Source organism: Orycteropus afer, unplaced genomic scaffold (genome assembly GCF_000298275.1).
Source record: "Orycteropus afer afer isolate SDZICR_OR568_19922 unplaced genomic scaffold, OryAfe1.0 scaffold00126, whole genome shotgun sequence".
Lineage (NCBI taxonomy): Eukaryota > Metazoa > Chordata > Mammalia > Tubulidentata > Orycteropodidae > Orycteropus > Orycteropus afer.
In genome coordinates, this window is record NW_006921713.1 from 283,699 (window position 1) to 294,471 (window position 10,773).

At 36.0% G+C, this 10,773-nt stretch overlaps 1 protein-coding gene across 1 annotated transcript in view; it reads right to left on the reverse strand.

Moving 5' to 3' along the window:
* Positions 1-10,773, reverse strand: part of PIK3C2G (phosphatidylinositol-4-phosphate 3-kinase catalytic subunit type 2 gamma) — a 654,890-nt gene that overhangs the window by 90,897 nt on the left and 553,220 nt on the right. The window contains exon 30 of the mRNA XM_007944442.1: positions 1,299-1,393. Coding sequence (XP_007942633.1) covers positions 1,299-1,393 — 95 coding nt within the window. The remainder of the gene's footprint in view (positions 1-1,298; positions 1,394-10,773) is intronic.

A 10,773-nucleotide genomic window follows, 5' to 3' on the forward strand; every position in this document is an offset into this window, starting at 1 on the left:
CCATTCTCATTTAAATTATCTTATGAAAAGTGAATGATAATTGTATTAATGAATAAGAGGGTCTACAAAAGAACATTTTAAATACTTACACAGATATTACGAAAGTTTCTGACAGAACAATACCACAAACAAATATCTTGGATGTCTAGCAATACTAAATTTGTAACTGTATTATCTCCAGAAAATTATGCCAACTATTTGTTCACAGAACAGACATTTTTGAGTTCTAGTATGTTCTGGATTAACAGCATGTTGAAAAGGGTTTGCCCCTTTATATTCTTCCAAGAGCATCCTGACAGATTTACATGCATAAAGGACTGAGCCAGAATAATTCTACTGACTTTCACCATACCATTGTTGTCTCTTAGGGAATCTTCTGTGTACTGTGGCATGGTGATTAAAGCATTCAGCTGCTAACTGAAAGGTCGGCTGTTCAAACCTACCAGCTGCTCCATGGGAGAAAGATGTGGCCGTCTGCTTCTGTAAAGATTTATGACCTTGGGACCCCGAGGGGCCAGTTCTGCTCTGTCCTATAGAGTTGCTGTGAATTGGAATCATCTTAATGGCAGTGACTGGTTTTGGATTTGGCATCAACAGTCAGATCATTAGTCACTTACCCTGTGACATAGTAAGCTCCCTTTCTCATGACAATGTACAATTGTCATCCTTACTTCTGAACTGACCTATCCTTAGGGAGGAATGAGATGATCAGAGAGGAGTTTTTGTCATTTCTTAGAGGCTAACTACAAATGTTCCATGTTCTGGAGATACAAAGATAGGGTTTTTGTCTTCAAAAATCTGAAATTTACATGAGCAATTATATATGATATGTTAACTGTTATGGTGGTGTAAACACAAGGCACAGTGAGAATCTGGGTGGAAACCCTATAGTTCCTGGCTTCACAGAGCAGGTGGTGACACTATACAAAGAGGCAAGTTAACTATGCCTAAGCTCAGCATGATCAGATATAAGTAAATTCTTGGACCCAGTCATTTTCTTTTAGTATTTAATGCCCTAGCTGTCTCTTTGTCAAAACTTTTCATTGTTTTTTTCTTACACTTTATTTTGAATAAAGTCTAATTTTTATTCTAGGCCTTTTTCTACAAAATATAGTATAGTCTTTACCCCAAGGATCACACTCATACTGAGACTAAAAACATTATGATTGGCTCATTGTTTGTCCCTTAAACTTGGTTCTAGACCCATTCCTCTCACTAATGTTGGTATTAATTGCCTAAAGTAGGCAAACAATTTCTAACTGTAACTACATGTTTCTTTTCACAGGTAATGAACTTACAATGTTCTTCATGTGTTTCACTAGTATTGTCAGCTTCATATTCTCATATGATATGACTAACTGCACCTTAGGCTTCTTGTCGGTCAACTTCTCACCTGATAAAACAATAGAATTTCAGAGAGTTAAATTGGAAGTGACTCAGCACAGGATAAATCCAACATTTAGACTAACACAGGAGCAATGAATAATATATAAAATAAACATTCTTCAGATAAATTTGAAATCGTAATTGTATTCAGGAGGCTGGTTTGGTTAGATAAAAGGTGGGATTTGTCTCTAATCTTCATGAACCAATTCTTCTTCCTAACATGTCCTGTTTTGGTTTAGATCATTTTTTACTACAGTTTTCTCTTTAATGTTCACTATTAGAAATTTAAAGAATTAGAGCATGAAGTTAAAAGTGTGGGTTTTAGAAGTCAACAGTTTGAGGTTCAAGTCCCAGCACTGCTACTTATAATTGTCATCATGAGTAAGTTAATCAACATTTTGTAAAATTGACATAACAGTTACCTACTGCAGGATAGCTGAGATGATAACTGGTAAGATTCGCTAACTTATCACATGGTAAGCTGTGAAAAAATGTACGTAATTACTAATAGCTACATATTTGCACACATCTCCTCCTTTCTCTTCCACAGCACTGAGTTCAGACTCAGAATGTTTGGGACAGTTTTTGCCCTCCCCTACAACCCAAATCTAGTTGCACTCAGTTACCAAAACAATCTTCCTACAGCAAAGTATCTTCCATAGCTTTCCATTGCTTATGAAGAAAAAGGCTGTAATACTCAGCCTTGTATTGTTGGCACATATTAATGTTTGTTTTATTCCCCACTAATATTCTATACTTTAGTCCATGTGTTCAGTTTTACAAATCCTCTCCAATAAAATCTGCAAAAGCCAGAACCTATGTGAGGTGGAAACCTGTCAGAAAAGGAAAACACAAATATTTCCACTAAAATGAGTGATAGAAAAGTGGTAACCTTTCTCCCCGTCAAAGGCAGAAAACTTGTGAGTCCAGGAGAAATAAGGCAGTCTCATTGAATTCCAGTGCTGATAGGTTTCACTGTATCTCCTTCCAGACATTGTTTATATTATTCCCTTCATTTGAAATGATCTCTTGCCCCCACTTTTGGCCATTGAACTTTTATTCATGTTAATTATTTTTTTACACAGTAGATTAAAATCCTCTAAGGGTTTAATTTATTTCCTATATCCCCATGGGACATAAATCAGTGCTTGCTCCATAAAGCACTTACCAAATATTTATTTAATAACAAAAATAACCTCAATTTTCCATTTGAGTAATATGTATCATCATTAAAATGCATATTTTAATTTTTCAATTATAAATTTCTGGTGTATAGCCCAAGGATTAAACATAATTTACAGTTTTTCTAGTATTTTCTTTGATATTCTCCAATTGTATGTTTTCTGAGAAATATAGAAAAAAAAAATTATTAATAAGGAAATTGGCAAAATTATACCGTAGGCTCAGTGTGGTGTACATCGGTTTCTGATGGCCAGTCATGACTCATCAATCATCTCTAACTTTTGGAAATTAAACCTAAGATGTGTATTTTCTTCCTGAAAGTCTTTTATATGTTTGCAAAAGTAGTTTAGACATTGCAAGTATACACTGCAAGTCTACCACTCGTTGGTCAGTTTGTTGTACTGTGGTGGCTTGTGTGTTGCTGTAAGGCTGGAAGCTATTCCTCTGGTATTGCAAATAACAGCAGGATCACCCATGGTGGACAGGTTTCAGAAGAGCTTCCAGATTAAGACAGACTAGGAAGGAGGACCTGGTGGTCTACTTCTGAAAAAATTGGCCAGTGAAAACCTTATGAATAACAGTGGAACATTGTCTTACATAGTGCCAGAAGATGAGCCCTTCAGGTTAGAAGGCATTCACAATACTACTGGAGAAGAGCTACTTCCACAAAATAGCATCTGCCTTAATGACATGGATGAAGTAAAACTTTTGGGACCTTCACTTGCTGATGTGGCATGGCTCAAAATGAGAAGAAACTGCTGCAAACATCCATTAATAGTTGGAATGTGGAATATATAAACTATGAATCTAGGAAAATTGGAAGTTTTCATAAATGAAATAGAACACATAAAGGTTTGTATCCTAGGCATTAGTGAGCTGGAATGGACTGGTAATAGCCATTCTGAATAGGGCATGTGGTCTACTATGCCAGGAATGACAAATTGAACAGGAATGGTGTCACATAAATTGCCAAAAAGAACATTTCAAGAGATCCTGAAGTACAATGCTGGTAGTACTAGGATAATATTCATATGCCTTCAAGGAAGATCAGTTAATATGGCTATTATCCAAATGTAGGCAACCACCACTAATGCCAAAGATGAACAAATTGAATATTTAATATCAACCTCTGCAGTCTGAAATTTATCAACATGCAATCAAGAGGCATTGATCATTATTGATTATTAGAATGTGAATGTTGGAAACAAGGAAGAAGGATCAGTATCTGGAAAATAGCAACTTAGTGAAAGAAATGATGCCAAAGATGACATAATAGAATTCCACAAGACCAATGATTGATTAATTGCAAATACCTTTTTGCAACAACATAAACAGTAACTATACACATGGACCTTAAAAGGAGCTCTGGTGGTATAGTGGATAAGGCACTCGACGGCTAACTGGAAAGCCAGCAGTTCAAGTCCACCAGCTGCTCTGTGGAAGGAAGATGGGGAGATCTACTTCCTTAAAGATTTACAGCCTCAGAAACCCAGTGGGGGTCGTGATGGAATACACAGGAGTCAAATCATCTACAATTATGGAGAGATGATGGAGAAATCAATATCTTCAGTCAGGAGGAGGCTAGAGGCTTACTACAGAAGAGATCATCAATTGGTTATATACAAGTTCAAGTAGAAGCTGAAGAAATTTAAAACAAGTCCCTGAGAGCCAAAGTATGATCGTGAGTATATCCCACCCAAATTTAGAGATCAACTCAAGAACAGATTTGACACACTGAATACAAATAATCAAAAGCTAGATGAGCTGTGGGATGACATCAAGGAAATCATATATAAAGAAAGTAGTAGGTCATAAAAACAAAGAAAAGTCCAAAATGAGTGTCGGAAGAGACTCTGAATCTTGCTCTTAAATGTAGAGTAACTAAAGGGAATGGAAGAAATGAAGTAAAAGAGATGAACAAAAGATTTCAATGGGCAGTTTGAGGAGACAAAGGAAAGCATTAAAATGAAATGTGCAAAGACCTAGAGTTACAGGGTAGAACATGCTTAGAATTTCTCAAACAGAAAGAACTGAAGAGAAAATTCAAGCCTTGAGTTACAATACTGAAGGATTCTATGGACAATCTATTGAATATGCATTTTGATGCATGAAGCATCAAAAGAAAATGGAAGGAATACAGAGTTATTGTACCAAAAAGAACTGGATCGATAATACTAAAGAAAGAAGTCCAATTGACACTGAAGGTATTGGAGAAAAAGAAGGCTCTAAGAGTTGACAGGGGAGCTCTGGTAGCATAGAGGCTAAGACACTTGCCTGCTAACCAGACGGCTGGCGGTTCAAACCCACCAGCCACTCCTCGGAAGGAAGGTTGGGCAATCCTACTTCAATAGTGATACTGCCTTGGAAACCCAAGAAGGGGTCGCTATGAGTCGGGTTTGACTCAACGGCACATAACAACAACAACAACAACAAGAGTTGACAGAATATCAATTGAGAGGTTTCGACAGATGCAATGTGGGATGTGCTCACTCATCTATTCCAAGATGTGGAAGACAGTTACTTGGCCAACTGATTGGAAGAGATTCATATTATTGCCCATTCCAAAGAAAGGTGACTAAATGGAACACATAAATTATTGAACAATATAATTAATACCACATGCAAGTAAAATTTTACTGAAGATAATTCAAAAATGGTTGCAGCAGTACACCAACAGAGAATTGCTAGAAATTCAAGCCAGATTCAGAAAAGGACACAGGATAAGGGATATCATTGGTGATGTCAGATGGACCTTGGCTGGAAGCACAGAATACCAGAAAGATGTTTACCTGTTTTTTATTGCCTATGCAAAGATATTTGACTGTGTGAATCTTAACAAATTACAGATAACATTGCAAAGAATGAGAATTCCAGGACTCCTAATGGTGCTCATTAACACTGTAAAAGATCAAGTGGCAACTGTTCAAGTAGAACAAGGGGATACTGTGTGGTTTAAAATCAGGGAAGGTGTGTGCTAAGGTTGTAAGATTGTATTCTTTCACCATTCTTATTCAGTATGTATGCTGAGTAAATAATCCAAGAAGCTGGACTCTATTAAGAAGAATGCATCATCAGGATTAGAAGAAGACTCATTAACAACCTGTGATATGTAGAGGACCAAAACCTTGCTTGCTGAAAGTGAAGAGGACTTACACTTATTGTTGAAGATCAAAAACTATAGCCTTCATTATGGGTTACACTTCAAAATAAAGAAAAAAAAAAAGTCCTCACAACTAGACCAATAAGCAACATCATGATAAATGGAGAAAAATTAGAAGTTATCAAGGATTTCATTTTACTTGGAATCCATAATCAACACCCATGGAAGCAACAGTCAGGAGATCAAGTGACATATTGCCCTGGGCCAATCTGCTACAAAAGACCCCTTTAAAGTGTTAAAGAGCAAAGATGTCACTTTGAGGTGCACCTAACCCAAGCCATGCTATTTCAATTGCCTCATATGTATGTGAAAGCTGGACAATGAATAAGAGAGATCGAAGATCAAAGAATTGATGCCTTTGAATCATGGTGTTGGCAAATAATATTGAATATACCATGGATTGTCAGAAGAACAAACAAATCTGTCTTGGAAGAAGTACAGCCAGAAGGCTCCTCAGAAGCAAGGATGGTAAGACTTTTCTTGTACTTTGGTCATGATATCAAGAGAGACTAGACCCTAGAGAAGGACATCATGCTTAAAGCACAGGCTCAGCAAAAAAGAGGAAGACCCTCAACAAGACTGGTTGACATAGTGGCTGCAAAAATGGGCTCAAACAGCAACAACTGTGAGGATGGTGCAGGACCTGGAAGTATTTCGTTCTGTTGTCCATAGGGCAGCTATGAGTTGGAACCAATTTGATGGCAACTAACAACAACAAACAAACATTGCACATAGGTAACATTGATTAAATTTAGTTTCATGATGTGAATTATTAACATTAGAGTGTTTCTTACATCTGAGAAACCAAACCTACTCTCATCAAGTTGATTCTGACTCACAATGACCCTGTAGAACAGAGTAGAATTGCCCCCATAGGGTTTCCAAGGCTGCAAATATTTACAGAAGCAAATTGCCTCATCTTTCTTCAGCAGAGCAGCTGGTGGATTTGAACTGCCTACCTTTTGGTTAGTAGCTGAGATCTTTAACCACTGTGCCACCAGAGCCCGTTCACATCTGTCATGGATTGAATTGTGTACCCCTAAAGTTTGTGTCAACTTGGCTGGGCCATGATTCTCAGTGGTTTAGAAGTTATGTAATGATATAAGATGGCAGATATGTAACCATACCCCATGATGTGATCTGATGTAATAAACCAATCATGTGTAAAATGATTAAGATTAAGGATAAATTATAACACCTTTAGTCCCATTACAGACTTGATCCAATGTAAAGGGAGCTTCCATGGAGTGGGGCCTGAAACACCTTTTATCTTATAAGAGATTAAAGAAGAGAGAAAGGAGCATAGAAGAACACACTACCACCAAGAGAGAGGTGCCAGGGGCTGAATGTATTCTTTGAACCCAAGTCTCTGCATTGGGTTCCTCCTAGGGAAAAGAGACACAGAGAGAAAAAGTCTTTACCTACAACCAGCACTCTGAACTTGAATATCCAGCCTCCTAAACTATAAGAAAATAACTTTCTGTTTGTTAAAGCCAGCGATCTGTGATATGTCTGTCATAGCAGCACTAGAGAACTAAGACATCTGAAATGATAATTATATAAATATAATAAAATGTTCTGAAATAAATAACTTGATAATGACAGAGAAACATTGTCAGTTAGAGATACTATACAGTAATTTTGAGTGAAAAATGTGGTTGAAATATTGATATGAGTGTGTTAAAAATGCTGATGACTTGTGATGTAAAATGAATATTATTATTTTTTTTCTCCTGCAGATCCTAAATGAATATTATTTTTTAATTAAAAAGTGAAAAGATTATTAAATAGAAACTCAATGTTTAATCAAATGAGTTTTAATTCAAAGGTAGGAAATGAGCATAAATTTATAATTGAATGCCTAAATAATAACTATACAAATAAAGGAATTACTTGAATGGACTGAAGTATATATTCTACTCTAGACCTCATGTGCAAGATTAGTTATTAGATTACTCATTAAAACATGCCAGAGTTCAGAGCTCAGTAAAAATTCAGGCCACTGGGAAGTCTCTGTAGTCATTGTAGTAGTAGCAGAAATACATAATATTTCTAGAACCCTCGCTGTGTGCCAGATTTTGGGCTAAGACCTTTGTGTACATTAATTCACTAAATCTTCATAGCAAATCTATTAAATTTGTATTATCTTTATTTACACATGAAGAAACTGAGACTTAGAGAAGCCAAATAAATTGGTCTTAGGTCATGCTGATAACAAATGGTGTGGGGTTAAATGATCTCCAAAGCTTAGGCTCTTAAAACACATGCTCAAAAGGGGCAAAAATGGGAGCCAAAACTCAGGAAAATGGTTTAAATGAAGAATCCCAGAGAGGGCAAATTTTGAGAATAGCTTTATATGGACAAGAAAATGCTAGAATATTTTGGTCTTCAACTTCAAGTTAGTCTGGGGAGTCTGGGGAATTTTGGTCATGCTAAACTAAATTTGTAGTAACTCCAACAACTTTGAAAATATTAACGCTCCTAAGGATAACTGTGTTGAGATTCTTGAATGCATGGCACCACAAACATGCATTGCTTTATTGTGTATGATGCAATTGGCATTAACAATAGCATTTTAAAATTTTAACTCTTTTAGTTGATTATATATGTACATGCAGGACCTCTGGTAGCATAGTGCCTAAGGCACTTGACTGCTAACCAGAAGGCTGGCAGTTCAAACCCACCAGCCACTCCTTGGAAGAAAGATGGGGCAATCTACTTCCATAGTGGTACTGCCTCGGAAACCCAAGGAGGGGTCGCTATGAGTCGGGTCCGACTCGACAGCATATAACAACAAAAAACAACATATTTACATGATTTAAAAATAAAAATTACTTAAAACATATATAATAAAAATTTTTCCTTCTGTTCTTAGTACCTTTGCACCTAGTTCCCCAACCATTATACCATTATTGTGTTAGTTTCTACACATTTCTCCAGCTTTCTAAATATTCTTCCAGAGTTTCTCCATATAAGCAAATATGAATAAGTATACTTATTCATCCTCCATAGTGCACAAATGGCATAGAATATTTACTATGCTGAACAAAGATCTTGGAGATATTTCTATATCAATAAATACAGAGCTTCTTTCTTTCTTTCTTTTTTATAGTTTCACATTATTTCATTCTATGGATGCACCATATTTTATTTAACAATTCCCTAATGATGGTCAGGTGGATTGTTTCCAATCTTTCATAATGATTACAAACTACATTGCTATAAACCATCTTGTACATACCTCATTTTGTACTTGTGTACAAATATCATTAATTTCTAACAGCAGAATTACTGCTCCTAAGGCATTAACATTTGTAGTTTTGATAGATGTTGCCTATTACTTTCCATAGAGAATATACCAATTTGCATTACCACCAGCAGTGTATGAGAGTGCCTGTTGTTTCCTAACCAAGGTTGTTAATTAAAATTTTGGATTTTTGCCAACCTGATGCATTAAAAAATGGTGTCAATGTAATTTTAGTTTGCATTTCTATGAATGAAGTTGACTATCTTTTCATTTGTTTAAGAGTCACTGCATTTTCTCATTTGTGCATTATCTTTTCAATGCTTTACTCAATTTTCTGCTGGGTTTTTGTTCTTTGGTTTACCAATGTCTAGAAGATGGTTATATATTAGGTAACCCATCTTTTGTCTGTATTGAATTGCAAATATTTCACCCATTTTATCACTTATCTTTTTTTCCCCTTTTTCAACTTTGCCATAGAGTTTTACACCAGGCAAATTTTTAGTGGCTTCTAGATTTGAATTCACAGCTAGAACTGCTTATTTAAAGATTATAAAGGATGTTTTCTTCACAACATTTACAGTTCCATTGTTTAATTTAAATTTGTTAATCCATTTGAATTTTATTATGGCATATAGCTTAAGGTATGTTATCCCAACACCATGTGCTGTTGGTGAATTATCCCCACTGGTTTGATCACATGCTAAATTCCTGAGTGCACTTGAGTCTATTCATAGATATTCTAATTGGTTCTGTTAATTCATGTACCAATACCATACTGTTTTAATTGTTGAGGTTTTATGATATGTTTTTATCTGGCAGGGCTAGTCTCACCTTATTACTCTGCTTTTGCTAAATTTTCCTGGCTATTCTTTGTTTATTTTCCACTGTGAACTGTATAACTAGCTTATCTAGTTAAAAAAGAAATCTATTAGTTTTAAAAATTATATTATGTTTCAAAATAAACTTAGAAACATCTGACAACTTAATCTTTAATTTTCCTATTCGAGAAAATGATTCATCCTTCAATTTCTTCAAGCCTTTAAAATCCCTCAGTAATGTTTTAAAGTTCTCTTATTTGGTTTTGCAGATTTCCCGTTAGAATTATTCCTAGATATTTTCTTTTTTTGTTGCTATTGTTAATGGGACCTTTTCTTCAATTATACATTCTATGTAGTTGTTCAGGAGCCCTGGTAGCATAGTGCCTAAGGCATTTTACGGCTAACTAGAAGGCTGGTGGTTCAAACCCACCACCCACTCCTCAGAAGGAAGATTGGGCAATCAACTTTTGTAGAGATACCTCCCCGGAAACTCAAGGAGGGGTAGCTATGAGTACGATCCAACTCGACAACAGTGAGTTTTGTGTTTTTGGTTTATGTAGTTGTTATTTTTATGTATAAATGTAATAGATCAATACATCAATTAGCACCTGAAATTTTCTTATCATTTGTGATAGATTATTGGTTAATTCTAGTTTTCTAGGTGTTCTGGATACCAAGTGCTGCTCTGACAGGAATATACCACAAATGGAATGGCTTAAACAAACAGGAGTTTATTCTTACAATTTGGAGGCTACAAGTCCAAGTTCTAAGTGCCAAACTCTAGGAGCTAGATGAAAGCCCCTCAGCCTTGGGCTTCAGTTCTGCCTCCAGCTCCAGGCCCACTGAATCTAGAGGCTTTTCTTCACTCAGACAGCTACTGGCTGCTGAGGCTCTCAAGCTCAAGGTTGACAAGTAAAAAGGCACAGTTCTGATGTTACCAAACCACATGACAGGCCATTAATTCAAGTCCATTGGGAGTC